Source organism: Phyllobates terribilis, unplaced genomic scaffold, assembly GCF_046119375.1.
Source record: "Phyllobates terribilis strain yellow unplaced genomic scaffold, ASM4611937v1 Scaffold_1__5_contigs__length_1240528914, whole genome shotgun sequence".
Taxonomy (NCBI): Eukaryota; Metazoa; Chordata; class Amphibia; order Anura; family Dendrobatidae; genus Phyllobates; species Phyllobates terribilis.
In genome coordinates, this window is record NW_027362761.1 from 802,828,517 (window position 1) to 802,849,280 (window position 20,764).

Consider the following 20,764-nt stretch of genomic DNA (forward strand, 5'->3'; position numbering starts at 1 on the left):
AAACTCCCCTGAAATCCTCCACAATGGAGCTTGTAAATACTTGGCAGTGCGGATCTGAGACACAACCTGAGCTGTATTTGTTGCCTTCTCCTAACAGATCATTATTTTGAAACTGCACATGCTAATCTGTTGATGCATATGGCAGAGCATTATCTTCTGCCATATGCATCAACAGAGTAGTATTTGCCTTTTCTCATCACTGAACTCTTAGCAGCACACAACAAACACAGATAATTTCTGCACTGTCTAGTAATAACAAGCTCCGTTGTGGAGGATTAAAAAGAGTTGGGCACTCCAAGACACCAGCTAATAATGATGTAAAAACACACAGGCAGCAATACTGATGTAGATGGATGGCAGAAGATAAAATCATCCAGGCAGTGCACTGAACAGGAGCATACAGTGTACAAGTGAAAATATATTCTAAAGATAGAACAAACTCTATGTTGATGCTGGAGGCAGAGCAATGCTAGTGGGAAGCCAGTTTAGAGCTACTGCATTGCTCATGATTGACCAGGAGCACTGGAACTAAAGCAGGTTGGTTCCAATGGCATCTGGAGGTTAAATATTGCATGTAAGGGCATCCTTTAGGGGGTGATATGTGCAAAACAGGACACATTTAAAATGGGTTATTTTGGCACAAATTACTAAATATATGTGTACGTAAGACCGCATTGTGATTTTGGGAATAACCCTTTAACATTTAAACAATATGAAGTAAATGGAACTCCAACTGCTATATAGATTTATTAGGAAATAGGAAGAGAACTTTGAACCTATTCAGATAAAGCAATAAAAGAAACACATTATGTGGGGGATAGACATTTGATTTAGTATGATTTTTTTTTCATATCAGAGATCAAAATACAAAGCAAGCAGAACATATCACAAGTTTGGAATCGAAAGTTGCCCAGCTGCAAAGTGACGTGCGAAATTGGAAGAAAACTTATAAACACAAGGTAAGAAAATAATCATACAGAGGCCTTGTAAAAAGATGACTGCAAAAATAAAATTCACAAAATCCAATAGGTACATTGGGTAAACAAAGGGACTCACTACAGGGACAGCTAGATATTTTTTTTTTTTTATTAATTTTTGTTTGTTCCTGGTAAACCTGTTTAGCCTATGTAGTACACAAACCAATTAAAATTAAAGGGGTCATCCCCTTTCAAATGTTTGTAACATTGTGTGTGTTGCCGTAATAAAAATTACAAAATCTTTTGGTAGTCAACCTCCCCGGATCCAGTGCCTTGTATTATCCTCTTCTCTAGTGATTGTGTAGCAATGATATCATGTCTACAGCACTTCATCCTGTCACTGAGCTCAGCGACTCATGATGTCTACATCAGCAGCCTGTACACAGTCATCAAGTAGCGGCAGAGACACAGCAATGGAGTTGGGGAGGTTAAGTACCAGCTGATTTTGTTATTTTCAACACGGCAAGCACAACATTTTACAAAGAGTTGAAAGTGGAAAATGTGGCTTTTGTAGCACTTCTGACGTGAAAATGATATGTCATTGCTCCTTTTTTAACTAGGCATGCATCATAAATGTGAATTAATAAATTGTTTAATGCTCTTGCTGTAATCTGTGGGTTAATAAGTAACATTCTAAAGCATTGTAGGTAAATAAAATAAAAATGGAGCTAAGATAAATCTTTTTAGATTCTAGATTTTTTTGTGTTTGAAGGTATGTACTGTTATATATATGTGTGTAAAATAAAATAAAAAATATATATATATATATATATATATATATATATATATATATATATATGCAGAACCCAACCAATACTTGCCAAAAATTCCTGCAGCTCTTTTAGTGTTGCTATAGATCTCTTCTCAACCCCCCGAACCAATTTTCTTCTTGTGTTTTGATCAATTTTTGAGGGCCATCCAGTTCTAGGTAATATCACTGTTGTGGGAAATTTAAAGCACCTCTTGATTAGTTTCTTCACAGTGACTGATAATTTTCTGCAAGGCAATACCTTTGATGTGTTGTAAACTGTTTACAGGCCATGGTTCTTGGTGTACAATGCAGCTATGAAAATGTCAGGAAAATGCTACTATAACAGTTAAACTTTACGTGGGATTAATCAGAATCAGTCTAAATGATGGCAACCGTGTGCCGACTCAACCTACCATTTAACATGAGTTTAAAAGTGATTTACTAATTCTGAACACAACCGCATCCCCAATTATAAGAGGGTGCTCACACTTATGCAATCACATTATTTTATTTTTTTTTGTTTACTTTACACCTCAAAATGATTTCAATTTATTTCTCCATGGATTTGTAAAGATGATAGGTGACATTAAAGGTGGAAAAAGCTCTGATGTATATATATATGTACTGCGTGTGGTCTGTCTTGCACCTGCTTTGTTAATTTCACACTTGCTAAATGTCATTTTGTGTTTAGAATCTTGCATGTTCTATGCTGACATTACGAAAGTCATCTGTCATGTATACTCTGTGTCTGTGCCCTTTTCTTTCTCTTGGCTGGAGACCAAAACTCTAACCCTGTCAGACATTCATTCTCCTGACAACCACTGCTATCTTTAGTTATGTTGCATCACTCTACCAGGGTATTGCAAGTTTTTTGTGTTATCAGGATCAGTTGAGCTCTGTGACCCACACTATTTGTCATTCATTTAGTTTTGGTTCGTTTTCATTTACACTGTTGAAACATCTTGAGTCCTTGATCCTGACTAATGATATATACATAGATGTAACATTCCACCTTTGATTACCCGACATTATCTTGTATTGGATAAAACGCACATACCTTCCATGATCCGCTGTTCTAGCGATGAATCATATAAAGCTCAGCCCTCTCTTCAGGATTGGGGCCTGATTTTTCCCAGCTCAAGCTTTTGGTGTCATGTACATGGGCAGTCTGAAGTACAGTTGCTCTTGGAATATCTAATCAACATGCATGCTCTGCAGGAAAGAACGTTTCACACTGCTATGCATTTGTGATCATTTAGGACAACACATTCATTGGGAAAAAGCCTGAGCTGGGCTAAATCACCTGCATTATATGTGGCACGTGATCGAGCATGTTGCCAGAAGAGGAGACTGATCGTCTCGTGTCCTGTATTAAGAAAAGAAGATCTGTAAGGATATTATTAACTAGCTATTGAACCCGCTCTACGTCCAGATGGCGAGCATTTTTATTGATACATTTTCGCTTTTTTTTTAAGATACTGTGTCAGCGAATTTGCATATACAGTGTCTTCAATAAAATGGTGCCGGAGAGTGCGGTATGCGCACGCGCTGACTCCAGCGCCATTTTATTGACGTAATGTACTACAACGTCAACATACCAGTGCGCACTCTCCGGCCATAGGGATAATAGTGACAGCCGGAGCGTGTGCACTGCTATGTTGATGTTGTAGTACAATTCTCCAATAAAATGGTGCCAGAGTCAACAGACTCAACACGTGTGCATTCCACGATATCCGGCGCCATTTTGTTGAAGTCACTGTCTGCGAATTCGTAAATATAGTGTCTTCAATAAAATGGCGCCATATTGCGGTATTCGCACGCGCTGAATCCAGCGTTATATATAGGGTAAGGTACAAAGTGACCTTATGTTCCACGTAGTGAGTCACTGGTGTTATACAGTACAGACCAAAAGTTTGGACACACCTTGTCATTTAAAGATTTTTCTGTATTTTCATGACTATGAAAATTGTACATTCACACTGAAGGCATCAAAACTATGAATTAACACATGTGGAATTATATACTTAACAAAAAAGTGTGAAACAACTGAAAATATATCTTATATTCTAGGCTCTTCAAAGTGTAGCCACCTTTTGCTTTGATGACTCTTGGCATTCTCTTGATGAGCTTCAAGAGGTAGTCACCGGAAATGGTTTTCACTTCACAGGTGTGCCCTGTCAGGTTTAATAAGTGGGATTTCTTGCCTTATAAATGGGGTTGGGACCATCAGTTGTGTTGTGCAGAAGTCTGGTGGATACACAGCTGATAGTCCTACTGAATAGACTGTTAGAATTTGTATTATGGCAAGAAAAAAGCAGCTAAGTAAAGAAAACCGAGTGGCCATCATTACTTTAAGAAATGAAGGTCAGTCAGTGTGAAAAATTGGGCAAACTTTGAAAGTGTCCCCAAGTGCAGTTGCAAAAACCATCAAGCGCTACAAAGAAACTGGCATGAGAACTGCCCCAGGAAAGGAAGACCAAGAGTCACCTCTGCTTCTGAGGATAAGTTTATCCGAGTCACCAGCCTCAGAAATCGCAGGTTAACAGCAGCTCAGATTAGAGACCAGGTCAATGCCACACAGAGTTCTAGCAGCAGACACATCTCTACAACAACTGTTAAGAGGAGACTTTGTGCGGCAGGCCTTCATGGTAAAATAGCTGCTAGGAAACTACTGCTAAAGACAGGCAACAAGCAGAAGAGACTTGTTTGGGCTGAAAAACACAAGGAATGGACATTAGACCAGTGGAAATCTGTGCTTTGGTCTGATGAGTCCAAATTTGAGATCTTTGGTTCCAACCACCGTGTCTTTGTGCGACGCAGAAAAGGTGAATGGATGGAGTCTACATGCCTGGTTCCCACCGTGAAGCATGGAGTAGGAGGTGTGATGGTGTGGGGGTGCTTTGCTGGTGACACTGTTGGGGATTTATTCAAAATTGAAGGCATACTGAACCAGCATGGCTACCACAGCATCTTGCAGCGGCATGCTATTCCATCCCGTTTGCGTTTAGTTGGACCATCATTTATTTTTCAACAAGACAATGACCCCAAACACACCTGCAGGCTGTGTAAGGGCTATTTGACCAAGAAGGAGAGTGATGGGGTGCTACGCTAGATGACTTGGCCTCCACAGTCACCAGACCTGAACCCAATCGAGATGGTTTGGGGTGAGCTGGACCGCAGAGTGAAGGCAAAAGGGCCAACAAGTGCTAAGCATCTCTGGGAACTCCTTCAAGATTGTTGGAAGACCATTTCCGGTGACTACCTCTTGAAGCTCATCAAGAGAATGCCAAGAGTGTGCAAAGCACTCATCAAAGCAAAAGGTGGCTACTTTGAAGAACCTAGAATATAAAACATATTTTCAGTTGTTTCACAATTGTTTGTTAAGTATATAATTCCACATGTGTTAATTCATAGTTTTGATGCCTTCAGTGTGAATGTATAATTTTCATAGTCATGAAAATATTGAAAAATCTTTAAATGAGAAGGTGTGTCCAAACTTTTGGTCTGTACTGTATGTGAGGGGAGGTGTGTTTCACTTCGGCTGCTAGCCTTAGTGAACTGAACCTACAACTTTTCTCCAGCATGTTATATGTTGGGGGGTTAAATCACCATTGTGAAGGGTGAATGACATAGAGACAGGAGGGAAGTCATTCACCATACCTCCACCTCAGGGTGTGGCTGAGCAAGGTTAAATGCTCAGTCACTGTTTCTTTTTCTGTTGTTGGGAGTTTGGAGTAGCAAGTCTCCAGGTTGTTGAGCTCAGGAGGAGCTGAAGTATGCTGCAAAGTGGTGCAGGTGAACCCGCACACATATGGACTGTGTTATCCTTTGTCTTTTGTTTTACCTTTATGCCAGCAAGGCTGAGTTTTATTTTGCTGAAGTCAGCTGTGCTTTATGCTGTTAAAATAAACCTGTGTCTACTTCCCACTGCAGCCGAGTGAGTTGTCTTGCCACAGTAGTCTCAGACACTTCTTTTACATATTCATTTGTACACCATCCAAGTGTATTGTAGATATAACAGCGCTGTAGGTATTCAGATGAAACCAAAGGAATAGGTATACTTGAATCTGTTTGCTGAAAAATAAAATTCAATCTTCCTTTTATAATTTTTTTTTTTAAGAGTACGTATCTTTTCATTTTTTTTAATATCTAGTCCCTTCCTCATATGTACAGTAGATAGGTGAGGGTCTCAGAACCCAAACTCCCACCATTCACTGAAAAAATGCCCTGCAGTGTGAAGCTCAGAAGTGCGGAGAAGATGGTAGAAGTGCTCCACAGAAAGTCTATAAGCCTGGACTCAGCGCTTCTGCCTTCTGAAAAGCACGCCGCAAAGTGTTGTTTTAGAGGTTGGTGGGGATCTCAGAACCCTGACCCCTCTGATCAACTGTAAATGTTAGGAAAGGAATTCACATTAAATAAAAAAATAAAATAATAGATATTCTTTAAATTAATTCCTGCTGTATACCTGGGACCTGAAAACAGAGTTACATTCTTCATAGGCGTCTGCCTGGCCCCTGTTATTTATTTGATTAACATTTTGTGTTGTAGATGGAAGAGCTAAAAAATCAACTGTCATCTGCTGATGGTTCACTAGAGGACCTGAAAAATGAACATTCACAGTGCAAGCAAGAGTATGGTGACCAACTCCTTCACTTAAATGTAAGAAGGGAGTAGAAGATCTCATTTTACCAACCAGATATTTTAACTAATTTTGTCTTCAGACCATGATATTAAAGGGAATCTGTCACAAGGTTTTTTGATACCCCATCTGAGAGCAGCGTGATATTGAGGCCGAGACCCTGATTCCAACGATGTAGCACTTTCTTTACTACTTGCCGCAGTTTTAATTAACAACTGTTAAGATCTAGCAGTTCTCTGAATGCTAAGCTCTGTATAACCCCACCCACATCACTGATTGGCTGCTTTCTGTGTACACTGTGCATAAGCAGAAAGCTGCCAATCATTAGTGGGTACGTGATTGGACTACATGACAACAGATTTACTAGTCGTCTAGTGATAATCTCTTGCTGATAAAATACTGATTTTTATAAAAACTACACTAAGCAGCCAAGTGATACATCACTGGAATCAGGGTCTCTGCCCCTACATTATGTTGCTCTCAGATTAGGTAGCAAAAATGTAGTGACAGATTCCCTTAATTCATTTTAAATGAAAAGTATTAAATTATTAAAGGGGTTGCCTCTTTAGTGAAGCATATGAATGTCATAAAGTGCGGTCCCCCACTTGGAACTTTCTTCTATGAGCCAACACAGAAATCTGTCTTATTAGTATGGCTCCCCTTCTAGTGGACTCTTAACCTTGTAGAATGCCATTCAGCTGAGGCGCTACAGTTTCTCCCACCAAAGTCAGCTCAATAGAGTTTTGAAAGAGGTTTATTTATTTTGCTGAGATGACCTCCTCATGAAAAATATAAATAATATTATTAAGAATATTCCAAAGTTTTCCTGATGAGATTGAAAATTGCTGCTCTGCTTATAGGAAGCCTTAAAGACATGTGAAAAACAGCTGAAGTTGGAAAAGGAGCACAACAAGCAATTATATGATCGGGAAAAGGTCAACAGCCTGACTATTGAAAACCTACAAAGAGAGCTGATTGAGCGAAGGATTCAGGTCGAGAGACTTCAGGCAGTAATAAACATGACGAATGAAGAATGCAGGAAGAAGACAGAACAACAGGTTAGGATTTATTAGTTTCTTGCTGAGCTATCCAAATACGTATCCAAATGCAAAAGACAACTCATACATCAATCACTTTCATCCCATTACCTTGTGAATGCTATTTTCGTTCTAATTATTATTGCAGAAACCCTTGAATTGGACTTTTGTTTTTAGGTTGCAGCAGCAGTATACCTATAGAAGGACTGTAAGACAATAAACTCTGCTTATATGCCTCTAATCCAAAACTATCCCTCCTCCACCAGCTATCCCTATACTGAATGCAGGTAACAGGGGTTTTACTTGAAAAAGGACAGTATGTAGCCCTGAAAAGGACTTTTGTTTTAAAGGTGCAGCAGTGGTATACAAGTACTGCAATAGCAATTAAACACTGCCTATATGCCTGCTCTAATCTGACATCTCCCTCCTAGATCAACTCTCCCTGAACTGCTACCAGAGGAGAGTGTGCCGAGCATTGTGTCACCGGGTGTTATATAAGACCCGATGCCGCGATGCGGCCGGACAATCACAGTAATGCCAGTAGTCAACATGGCTACGGCATTAACGTGTATGGCAGGCAATCCCCGCATGTTTATTGGCTGTCTAACAGATGCGAAACATGAGGGGCAGGGACTCGAGCTTGGCTCTCGAACACCTGCGATACTCGATGGAGTATCGAGCGTACTTGAACACCCCGATGTTTGATTGATTATCTAACAGTGGCACTTGATCATCACTAATATTTCTACCAATATTGGCCCTTAAAGTAATTTGAAAAAAATATGTTTAAGAGTTATTTGACATTTTTACTATCAATTAGAAAGAAAAGTTTTTCTTGTGACTCCATTGTGTAAAACATGAGATATTGATTAACCCACTTTTTTCTAATATCCTAAAAGTTGAGAACTATTCAGGAGAAAACCTCAAGTTTGAATGATACATCTTCCCAACTAAAGTCCATAAAAGATGCTTTACAGAAAACCTCAAATGATCTGGAAGCCAAAAGCCAATGTTTGGACCACACTGAAAAAAGCTTAATAGAAACAAGAAATATTCTGGCTGAAAAGGATAAGTCATTGCAAAGAGTTGTTGATGAGCTGAAGAAACTGCGTTTATATGCTGAGTCCAAAAAACGTGAGGTTCAGCAAATGAGAGTTGGCAATAAGAAAATGACGGAGATACAAAGAGATGCCAATACACTAAAACTGCTTTTAGTAGAAAAGGATAACATGATAATAACTCTCCGGGAACAAATTGAAGCTATGACTATGATTATTGGACAGCAGAACCAGAAAGTTGATGTACTAGTAGAAGAGAAATCTCAGCTCTTACATGAAGTAACTGTTAAAAAATCAGAAACACAGGATATAGTGGTAAGTTCTTTTTGCCAGATTTTATTGATATTTACAGCGTTTACATGGGGCATACTGGGAACTGATATACAATTATTTTTATTCATTCATACAGCTGAAGGTTGGCTAGGTTCACACCTATGTTAAAGAATTTCTTGTTTCTGCTCAGTTCTAAGAACAGAAAAACAGAACTTATCAGGAGATGGAGAAAAAGAAAATGGTACCTGAAGTACCCCATGGGGGTTTGTTGAACTTCTGTCATTGTCCATTTTCTGAAACTAAACACTAGCACACCAACATATTCTGAAAGTAGACACAGTCAAAAAGTGACTCAGTGCCCTATACACCCAGAATTATTAATAGGAATCTATCATCAGTTCTTCTTACCCCATCTGAGAGCAGCATGGCATAGGGACAAAAACCCTGATTCCAGCTAGGTATCGCTTACAGTTTTATCTTCTGCACATCTTCCAGTTCGGAAGTGAAGATGGATCCAGCTCAACACACCGGGCAATTGATTAAAATTCAACAATCTTTATTGGCAAATCCTTTTAAAAATTTGTAGAAAAGGCAAAAAATGGACATCTCAGACGATAAAGCATATATTATGGGGTGGTGTGTATAAAAAATTCCATACGCGTTTCGAGTAAAAAACTGTTGAACACTGGCTATGTTCAAGAGTTTTTTACTCGAAACGCTTATGGCATTTGACAATTTTTTGTGGATATTCTTAGGTCTGGTATGTACCTGGGTGGTTCAGCACCTCCTGCTGTAATTTTTTGTGCTGCTTTTGTTTTTTGTTTTTTTAGATAGATAGATATGTAGATAGAGATAGATAGATAGATAGATATGTAGATAGAGATAGATAGATAGATATGTAGATAGAGATAGATAGATATGTAGATAGAGATAGATAGATAGATATGTAGATAGAGATAGATAAGATAGACAGATAGATAGATAGATATGTAGATAGAGATAGATAGACAGATAGATAGATATGTAGATAGAGATAGATAGATAGATAGATAGAGTTGAAACCAGAAGTTTACATACTCTATATATGTTTTTATATATAAAAATACACATATGCATGTTTTTATCAATATCTGACATGAAATCAGAATAAACCTTTCCCGTTTTAGGTCAATTAGGATTACTATAATTTTTAATATTAGCCAAATGCCAAATGCCATTTTGGCAGTATGCTTCAAGTCATTGTCCATTTGGAAGACCCATTTCCGCCCAAGCTTTAACTTCCTGGCTAATGTCTTGAGATGTTGCTTAAGTATTGCCACATAATCTCCTGTTCTCATGATGCCATCTATTTTGTGAAGTGCACCAGTCCCCCCCCTGCAGCAAAACAACCCCACAACATAATGCTGCCACCCCAGTGTTTCACAGTTGGGATGGTGTTCTTAGGCTTTCAAGCTTCTCCCTTTTTCCTTCAAACTTAACGATGGTCATTGTTACGGGTCCGGGTGGTGGAACCTCTGTGCCGAGGTGCAAGGAGGGACCCAGAGGGGCGTGACTAAGTATCCACCCGAACCGACCCCGGTCGTACGGCAGCAAACGACACCGTGACCAGGGAGGATCCGGGCTGAGGGACCAGGTGCTACTCTGGGGACGACCTTGTAAGAGAGCAGGTGGCTCCCACGGGTCAGATGGCTGGGACTGACCAGTATGGCGGATGGACGTGGCAAGCAGGCGGAAGTCTCTGGTAGCAGACAGGTGGTCACAGTTCGAGAAAGCAGGGCAAGTAGCAGTCTTTAGGTTTACCAGGAAGGTGGTCACAGCAAGTGATGGCAGGGTCTCCAGGCAGGCTGGCAGGAAACAGGCAGGTGCTCGCAGGTGAGCGGGCAGATAGACGAGGCGGGTAACTGGCAGGTAACTGATGGGCGCTCCCAGGTGAGCCGGCAGACAGACAAGGCAGGTAACTGGCAGGTAACAGGTGGGCGCTCCCAGGTGAGCGGGCAGACAGACGAGGCAGGTAACAGGCGGGTGCTCCCAGGTGAGCGGGCAGACAGACGAGGCAGGTAACAGGCGGGTGCTCCCAGGTGAGCGGCCAGACAGACAAGGCAGGCGGATGCTCCCAGGTGAGCGGACAGATAGCCAAGGCAGGTAACAGGCAGGTAACAGGTGAGCGCTCCAGGTGAGCAGGCTGGCAGGTAACGGGCAGATAACAGGCTGGCAGGCAGGTCGAGAAGTCAGGCTAGCAACGAGACCTGAGGACTGAAGCACAGATCAGACACAGTGCAAACAACTTTGCTCGGGCACCTCCATTTTGGAGGAGGTGCCTTATATATGGGAGGTCCTCCGGCAATTGGCCAGGGACTCCTTAGGACGACGCGCGCGGTCCCTTTAAGAGAGGGGGAGCGCGCGCGCCCTAAGCACACAGCCGGGGAAGGAGCGCGTGCCGGAAGCAGCGGGGAGAGGAGCGCTAGAGGACGCCGCGCCAGGAGCGGGGAGGTGAGAGGGACGGCGTCTCTGCCTAGCAAGGGGCAGAGACGCCGATGCTACAGTCATTATGCCCAAAAAGTTAAATTTTAGTTTAAACAGACCACAGGACGTCTCCAAAAATGAAGGTCTTTGTTCCCGTGTTCATTTGCAAACATTAATCTCACTTTTTTATGTTTCTTTTGGAGTAATAACTTCTTCCTGGCAGAGTGGCCTTTCAGCCCATGTTGATACAGTACTCGTTTCACTGTGGTTATTGACACAATCTTACCAGCTTCTGCCATCATCTTTACAAGGTCTTTTGCTTTTGCCCTTGGGTTGATATGCACATGTCGGACCAAAGCATGTTTATCTCTTGGACACAGAACCCGTCTCCTTCCTGAGCGGTATGATGGCTGGACATTCCCATCTTGTTTATACTTGCGTATAATTGTTTGTACAGATGAACGAGGCACCTTAAGGTATCTTGAAATTGTACCCGAGGGTGAGCCAGACCTGTGCAAGTCCACAATTCTCTTCCTGATATCTTGACTGATTTCTTTAGACTTTTCCATGATGCTACACAAAGAAGCAGTGTGTTTCAGGTGTGCATTAAAATACATCGCAGGTGTGTCTCTAATTAACTCAGATGTTGCAAAAAAGCTTCCAAACACATGACATCATCATATGGGCAGTTCAGAATTGTTTAATGGCATAGTAATCTTAGTGAATGTAAACTTTTCACTTTGCACTAAGTGATAAAAATGCCTTAAAACATCCTCTCTCTCTCTCATTATTCTGCCATTTGACAAATATTAAAAAATATGGTAATCCGAACTGACCTAAAACTGGAAAGGTTTATTCTGATTTCATGTCAGATATTTAGAAAAACATGCATATGTGTCTTTTTATATAGTGTATGTAAACTTCTGGTTTCAACTGTAGATAGATATGTAGAGATAGATAGATGGATAGATAGATATGGGGTAGATAGATAATAGACAGATAATAAAATAGATAGATATGTAGATAGATGATAGATAAATGTCTTGTAGATATATAATGTCACAAGCAACCTACATATACACTGTGTGCAGAATTATTAGGCAAGTTGTATTTTAGAGGATTATTTTTATTATTGTTCAACAACTATGTTCTCAATCAACCCAAAAGACTCATAAATATCCAAGCTTAATATTTTTGGAAGTTAGAGTGTTTTTTTTTTAGATTTGGCTATCTTAGGAGGATATCTGTTTGTGTAGGTAACTATTACTGTGCAGAATTATTAGGCAACTTAATAAAAACCAAATATAATCCCATCTCACTTGTTTATTTTCACCAGGTAAACCAACATCAGTGCACAAAATTTAGAAATGAACATTTCTGACATGCAAAAACAAAAAAATCAGTGATCAATATAGCCACCTTTCTTTATGATGACACTCAGCAGCCTTCCATCCATAGATTCTGTCAGTTGCTTGATCTGTTTTCGATCAACATTGCGTGCAGCAGCCACCACAGCCTCCCTGACACTGTTCCGAGAGGTGTACTGTTTTCCCTCCCTGTAGATCTCACATTTTATGATGGACCACAGGTTCTCTATGGGGTTCAGATCAGGTGAACAAGAGGGCCATGTCATTATTTTTTCTTCTTTTAGACCTTTACTGGCCAGCCACGCTGTGGAGTAGCTGGATGCATGTGATGGAGCATTGTCCTGCATGAAAATCATGTTTTTCTTGAACGATACCGACTTCCTTCTGTACCACTGCTTGAAGAAGTTGTCTTCCAGAAACTGGTAGTAGGTCTGGGAGTTGAGCTTCACTCCATCCTCAACCCGAAAAGGTCCCACAAGTACATCTTTGATGATACCAGCCCATACCAGTACCCCACCTCCACCTTGCTGGCGTCTGAGTCGGAGTGGAGCTCTCTGCCCTTTACTGATCCAGCCTCTGGCCCATCCATCTGCCCCATCAAGAGTCACTCTCATTTCATCAGTCCATAAAACCTTTGAAAAAGGTATTTCTTGGCCCATTCTTGACGTTTTATTTTATGTTTCTTGTTCAAAGGTGGTCGTTTTTCAGCCTTCCTTACCTTGATCATGTCCCTGAGTATCGCACACCTTGTGCTTTTTGATACTTCAGTAACGTTGCAGCTCTGAAATATGGCAAAATTGGTGGCGAATAACATCTTGGCAGCTTCACGCTTGATTTTCCTCATTTCATGGGCAGTTATTTTGTGCCTTTTTTGCCAACACGCTTCTTGCGACCCTGTTGGCTTTTTGCCATGAAACGCTTCATTGTTCAGTGATCACTCTTCAAAAGTTTGGAAATTTCAAGACTGCTGCATCCCTCTGCAAGACATCTCATAATTTTGGACTTTTCAGAGCCCGTCAAATCTCTCTTCTGACCCATTTTGCCAAAGGAAAGGAAGTTGCCTAATAATTAAGCACACCTTATATAGGGTGTTGATGTCATTAGTCAACACCCCTCCTCATTACAGAGATGCACATCACCAGATTTACTTAATTGGTAGTTGGCTCTCAAGCCTATGCAGCTTGGAGTAGGACAACATGTATAAAAAGTATCATGTGATCAAAATACTCATTTGCCTAATAATTCTGCACGCAGTGTAATAAACTTGCACCCTTTAGTGACTTTCATGTGGCACTAAAGGGTGTTTTGCCGTATTTAACCTATAAATTTAAAAAATGAGCATTGCATTCCGATCTCTGTCTGATCCATACAGCTGTCTGACTGCACCCTTCCACAGATTCATTAGACAATCCAATACAAAAGATATGCTTGGGGTTTTTCCATTGTGGCTTTCTACAAATGTTGTTTTTTTGAATCAAAGTCCCAGTGGTCAATGTGAAAATTGCAAAATTTCTTTTTTTTCTTATAATTACAGATGTTGTATATAAAAAAAACTGATTTTTTTAATACAGTAGGTCATTTCCTGATGATAGTCATCCTTTAAACAATAAGTAATGAGCTTTTTTTGAAATGGAAACGCAAGATGCTCGTGCGCTTTCTTGAGTGCTTTTTCTGGCATTTTTAATAATAGACCCACTGCATTTGCTCCAGAAAAAGAGGTAGTGTGAATATATCCTAACACGCTGCCTATAGATTACACAGTATTTTCTAGCTGACAGATTCCTTTCAACACTGAGGACTGACAGTTGTGTTTGCTAAATTGATTACTCAAATACCTAATACTGAGGCTAACAATGGTTCATCCACAGTTAAGGGGTGAGAAGAAAGAGCAGAGAATAGTGGAGCTGGAAGAATTATGCACAGGATTGGAGCTGGAGAAAAGTAAACTTGCCAATTTCAACACTAAGAAGATACTGGCTGCTAAGAAGACAAAACAAGAAAGAGACAAAATTATGGTTGAGCTTAAGGAAACGCGGAGTGATCTCGCAAATTTAGCAGGTATTTAAGTACTGGTGTAAATTATGTGTAAGATGAGAAGTTACACCAGTAGCAGCTATGTCTAAGCCTCAAAGGAATGAAATGTTCATGCGGCAGCATTTCCTCTTCCCCTGCAGCATTGGGCCTGGTGGATTTTAAAACTGCTGAATGATACAGTATATAGATAAATATCTATAATATTAGCACCACTGAGGTTTTCATGCACAAGATCATGCACCAGAGGTTAGGGGCTAAATCCACAATTCAGGATTTAATAAATCCAGCTCCTCTAAACAGCTTGTTGGATGAGATTGCACATACTATATAGACTAAATAGGGATGTAAGCATTTTCCTAAATATTACGTACAAAGGGAATATCCAATGTGGGGATAAGGGGAGCTCTTGGAAAAACACTACATAGAATTATTATAAAGAAGTTAAATAGTATGCGGTGAGCTCCCCCTAGTGGCAGGTCTAGTCAGCCAGAATTGAATAATTTAAAACAGGTTTCAACCCCAGCTTCTTTACACCCTAGGCTTTCAGTTTTTAAAAATAGCACACAGAGCTTTGCTCACCAACCCCTGCTCCAGCACTGTTACCCAACCTCTGCTCCCAGGCATTTCTGACAGACTGCAGCGGTTACGTCATGACTACAGCACACAAGACAGTTATTGCCAATAACTGAGTTCAGCTGTGAAGAAGAGGTAGTTGGCACAAGACTGCTGGACTGATTGATTGGCTGTCAGCAAAGACTGGAGGCAGTGGTGGCAAACCAGCACTAGTGCAAGAGTCAGTGAGTACAGCTCTTTTTTCTATTTTTAGACAGTGGAAGCCAGGCTTGGACAGTGGGCCCCTATGGAAGAGTTGGCCCTCAGTACCATAACACTGCATGAGCACCAGTTGGTACAGTACACCCAGTACACTTGATGCACAATATGAATGATTACAGCATACAAAACTCACCTTTCACTGCTCCCTCCGGGATCCAGCACCGTTCTTCTCCTCTTCTCAGTGACGTCACCACAATTGCAACTAGCCGGCTCAATCTATGCTCTATAAGTCTCTTTTATAATGTAAGTCTATAAAGCCTTCTGTAGGCTTACATTGTAAAAGCCACTTCCCAGTCGTGCAGAGCACTGCTTGACCCGAACAGTGTGCTGAGCAGTGACGTCACTGAGAAAAGGAGAAGAACGGCGCAGAACACCAGAGAGAGTAGCGGTAGGTCAGTATATTAATACACTCACACTACATTACATGCTTATATACATACTGTATATTTAATAAAAAATATATAGATGGGAGTGCTTATTTAACACTGTAATTATGTTTTTTGTATTCTTGTCGCAACGTATTTCATCACCCCTTTGACAGGGCTATTCATCAGGACACGAATAAACCAATATATAGATATGAAGTACATATCCCATTCACCATAATAGGAGACATGAAGGGATATCAAAATCTCCCCCCTTTTTGGTGCTGTGTATCAGTTCATTGTACTATTAACAGACTGTTATCCACTTTCCAATCTTCGGCCAAATATTTCAAACTAGATGGTGGCCCGATTCTAACGCATCGGGTATTCTAGAATATGTATGCGGCCGACCGGGCGCGACCAATCAGCGAACCGTGTTAGTGAGGACCCGGGAGCGGCGCTGCCTGTGCGGTTACTTCTGCTGCTGACCTCCATGCGGCTACCGTCGGGAGATCAGCGGCTAGGGCCGCTGATCTCCCGACGGCAAGTGTGAAGGGAGGACCGGGGAGCGGCGCCGCCTAGGCCGCTGGTCGGGGTACTTCTGCTGTGAGCTAGCACCGGTCATCTCCCGGCTGCATCGCCGCTGACCTCCGTGCGGCAGATGAGCCTCTAACGGCCGCCATCTTGTTCTGAAATCCTGCGTCGCTGATTGGCCATGGCCGGACCAATCAGCGACGCGGGATTTCCTGGACGGACAGGCAGACGGGATAAGCCGATTATATATATAGGATGTTGACTCATCAGTCCAGAACACCTGCTGCCATTTTTCTGCATCCTGTTTCCTATGTTTTCATGCACGTGGCGTCTGTGTCCATGTCAAATTTATAGCTTTTGGCCACAATTCGTACATGAAAGCCACTTCTGACCAGATTTCTCCAAACAGTAGGCAAGTGTAGCGGTGTCCGACTGCTGTCCCCAATGCTGAAGAATACAGGCAGATGCTTATCCATCATGCAATACCATCAGGTAGTCATCTGATTGGCTCCAAATTTATTCTGCAGCAAGACACTGACCCCAAACATACAGCCAGTGTCATTGTAGAGGGGATCACCCAGGGCCGTTACATCACGCTGTGTGCCAAAACTCTATATTCTTCGCCCAATGCCCCCTTTACTATTAAGGACTGAGACCAGAGTGTGTGCTGCACTGGAGGATTCTCTGTACTCACTGTTACACCGTCCCTGGGACCGGAACCGACTTCAAGCAAGACAGGAGATCATCGATCCAGGTTAACAGACTCACTTTTACTGTGCAATTCTTCCATACACGGCTGCAGTATACAGATCAAGACAAGTACCCTTGGTTATGTGCCTTTCCAGTATTCGTTCTCTTCCTATCCTGAGACTCAACATCATCCACTTCTGCGACTTAGTTGAGAATCTCCCCTCTAGAGATATGTAGACCTCGCTTTGAGCACCTCTGACAGGCTGTGAGCCTAGAACTGTGCTGGCGTCCAGATTCAGTCTCAAATGTGTCCTCATTCTGTTCAGATAACTTGTGCTAGTAAAACACTTCACTGCTGCAACTGCTAATGGAGTCTGCTTTCCTCTCTGCTCAGTCTTCCTCCACACTCTGTCTCTCTCTCTGGTTATGGAACAGGCCCTACACCGGACCTGTGCATTCAGGTCTTGAACCCAGGACTGAGGTGGCCTGATACAGGCCTCCCCTAACAGCAGCCTCACTGCCTAAGCCACTCTCTGACTACTGCTCCCAACACTGTCTGCAACCCAGAATTAATTTTATATAAAACTGCTCTAATGCACTAATGCTTCCCAACTGGGAATTTCCCTTGTGCTGTAGGTGTAATGCATAACTACTTCTGTACTGAACTTAACTAACTTCCTGAACTACAGTGCCCTTTCCCATTACTACCCTAAACTATGAACCCTATATGTTTTACATAATGAACATTATACATTCACACATGATAACAGTCCCAAATCAACATGAACACTGTTTAGAGAGGGAGAGACATGTGACAGCCCCTGTCACACCCTTATACCAGTAAGAATTTTCTTCAGAGTAAAGGAAAACAAGGAGTCTTGGCAGTGATGACTTGGCCTCTGTTGAGTCTGGGTGGGATTATATGAGAAGAGAGAAGGATTTTCTCAAACATCCTGCAGAAGATCTGTGATTAGTTCTCCAAGATGTTAGGAACAACCTCTCTGTCAAGTGCCTTCAAAAACTGTGCACATGTACGGCCAACCCGGGTTCCACCCTTTAAAATTACCCCTCCCATCTTCCAGCACTCACCTTTTCCCACCAAATAAAAAACACTACACCTGTAATTCTTTGGATAAATTTGGCCACAGCGGCCATTTTATTAACAAACAACATTAAATATTAACAATGTTATAAAAATAAATAAGAAGGGAGGGTTCTTGGAGTTAAAAATAGATCTGGCATAAATTAAACCAAAACTTGAACCGCCATGTTACCCTCAGCCGTCCATCACCAGCTCAAGGGCACCAAAAGCTCCCAGGGTAAAACCCCGTCCAGAGCCCAAAAACCAAATGCCAGATCCCGCTCCAATTAACCAACTGCCTGTAACTTTACCAAATACTTCCCACCGACACTTCTGTGCCAGCTCCAAGAACCCCACCCCCCGCCACAAATGAACAGCCCTGACCACCTCAGGCTCGTGAGTGCCCCAACACAGCCAACGCCCTCTCAATCCCCTCCTGTATAACCAATGCCCACAAACCAATCCCAATGTCATTCAAATGCACACCATCCTTTGCCCAAAAATTTCCCACCCCGGCCTCGAGTTCAAAATGTCGAACGCTCACTCCCCCGTTCCTGGACACAAAAGCTGATATGGCTCTATTTAATTTCACTCGCGCCCTATTAATTCCCTTCAATGATCTAGCCTCCCTCCATTTTTTCCTTGGCACAATATCAGACCAAACCGTCAACACCTCAGGAAAGGTTGTCCACAACCTTAAAAAAATCAAATCGAATGTCCCTAATCAATTCCCTAACTGGGCGAGCCCCCAAATCATTCCCACCCGCATGTACCACCAAAACATCCGGCGTATGGTCCAAACTGGCTGCCTTATGAAATTCAGGAAGCACTCTTCGCCATACCATCCCTCTAAAGCCCAGCCACCGAACCACTAATTGCCCTCTGCTAAAACCCAATTGCCTACCGTTTGGCCTCACGTCCGCCCGCAGCGCCCCCCAGTGGATGAAAGAGTGTCCCAGAAGCCATGCTAAGAACGGAACGCCACCTGCAACAAACAACCATAAGGTATTCAACACTTATCAAGATAAAACAAATCCAACCCCCCCTACCTAATGCCGTACATAAGACAGATAACAATCAGAACTCCACCTCCCGATACGTTTTATCACGTCCTTGCTTAAACCCAAACCATCCGCTTCTGACACTGCGCCAATTCTGAAAGAGTGTGAGCTGTACACCTCCTGGCGAAGGCCCAACTCCCGAACTCCTTTTTTAAATACGGCTATGAATTGAAAATGTGACAAAAACTCCCCATTTTCATGGCACAATAAGGGACCCACTCGCCCAAGCCAGTATGCCGTTAAACATTTCCTTGGTGTAACGGGTCTGGGAGGTGGAACCTCTGAGCTATTATACAAAGGGGCAGTCTTTGTAAGGAGGCAGGTGGCTCCCAGGGAAGGCGGGAAGGTAGACACGGCAAGTGACGGGAACAGTCTCTTGACAGGCGGGTGGTCACGGCAAGTGACAGCAGAGCCTCCAGGTAGGCTAGCAGGCAGGTAACAGGTGAGCGCTCCCAGCAAGTGACGGCAGAGCTTCCAGGTAGGCTAGCAGGCAGGTAGCAGGAGGGCGCTCCCAGGTGAGCGGGCAAGAGTCTCTGGACAGGCAAGTGGTCACAGCAAGTGACGGCTAAGCCTCCAGGTAGGCTAGCAGGCGGGTAGCAGGTGAGCGCTCCCAGGTGAGCGGGTAAGAGACTCACGGCTGGCTGGCAGGTGGTCACGGCAAGTGACGGCAGAGCCTCCAGGTAGGCTAGCAGGTGGGCGCTCCCAGGTGAGCAGGCAGACTGATCCATAGACAGACTGGCAGGTGCTGGTAGGCAGACTGTCGGACCGCAGGAATGCAAGCAGATAGACCGGTATCAGGCTGGTATCAAGCCGGAATCTGGCAGGTAACTGGCAGGTATCTGGTAACGGGACCTGAGGGCTGAAGCAGAGTTGATAGGCTTTGCAACAACAAAGGTGCCTTATATATGGTGAGATCCTCCGGCCATTGGCCGGGGACTCCTTAGGACGGCGCGCGCGGCCCCTTTAAGAGAGGGGGAGCGCGCGCGCGCCCTAAGCACAGTGGCCGGGAAGCAGCGCGCGCTGCCAGCAGAGCGGGAGGAAGACGCCGGGCACGGAGCGGAGAGGTGAGGGGAACGGCGTCCATGCCTAGCAGGAGGCAGGGACGCCGACGCTACACTTGGGCACATGAAAGATCCATTAACCTCACCCAATACTACCCTCTTGCCTCTGCCCAATTTATCTGTCTTCCCGAGCCTAATCCAAAATTCAGTACCCCTATCCCAACAGCTAAAATGGTGCAAGGTCCTTCCGTTTTTTCTTCCGCCAATGGTACGCCAAAATGCTCTGCAACCCACACCATAGTACCTAACAAATTCCTACACAACCACGATTGCGGAGGACCGATGAAGAAAAAGTCATCCAAATAATGAATGACCGACTGAACTGATGCCAAGTCCCTCACCACCCATTCCAAAAAGGTACTAAACGTTTCAAACAAGGAACACGAAATTGCGCAACCCATTGGCAAACACCTGTCCAAGTAGTATTTCCCTTTCCAAAAACAACCTAACCACGGGATCCTATGTGGGTGAACTGGCAGCAACCTAAAAGCCGACTCGATATCAGTCTTAACTAGCAACGATCCTGGCCCGTATCTCTG

At 42.8% G+C, this 20,764-nt stretch overlaps 1 protein-coding gene across 1 annotated transcript in view; it reads left to right on the forward strand.

The window, feature by feature from the left end:
* CCDC158 (coiled-coil domain containing 158) overlaps nucleotides 1–20,764 on the forward strand; it is a 162,167-nt gene that overhangs the window by 26,731 nt on the left and 114,672 nt on the right. The window contains exons 9-13 of the mRNA XM_073655208.1: nucleotides 857–959; nucleotides 6,277–6,387; nucleotides 7,228–7,425; nucleotides 8,304–8,777; nucleotides 14,434–14,623. Of these exons, the coding sequence (XP_073511309.1) occupies nucleotides 857–959; nucleotides 6,277–6,387; nucleotides 7,228–7,425; nucleotides 8,304–8,777; nucleotides 14,434–14,623 (1,076 nt within the window). The remainder of the gene's footprint in view (nucleotides 1–856; nucleotides 960–6,276; nucleotides 6,388–7,227; nucleotides 7,426–8,303; nucleotides 8,778–14,433; nucleotides 14,624–20,764) is intronic.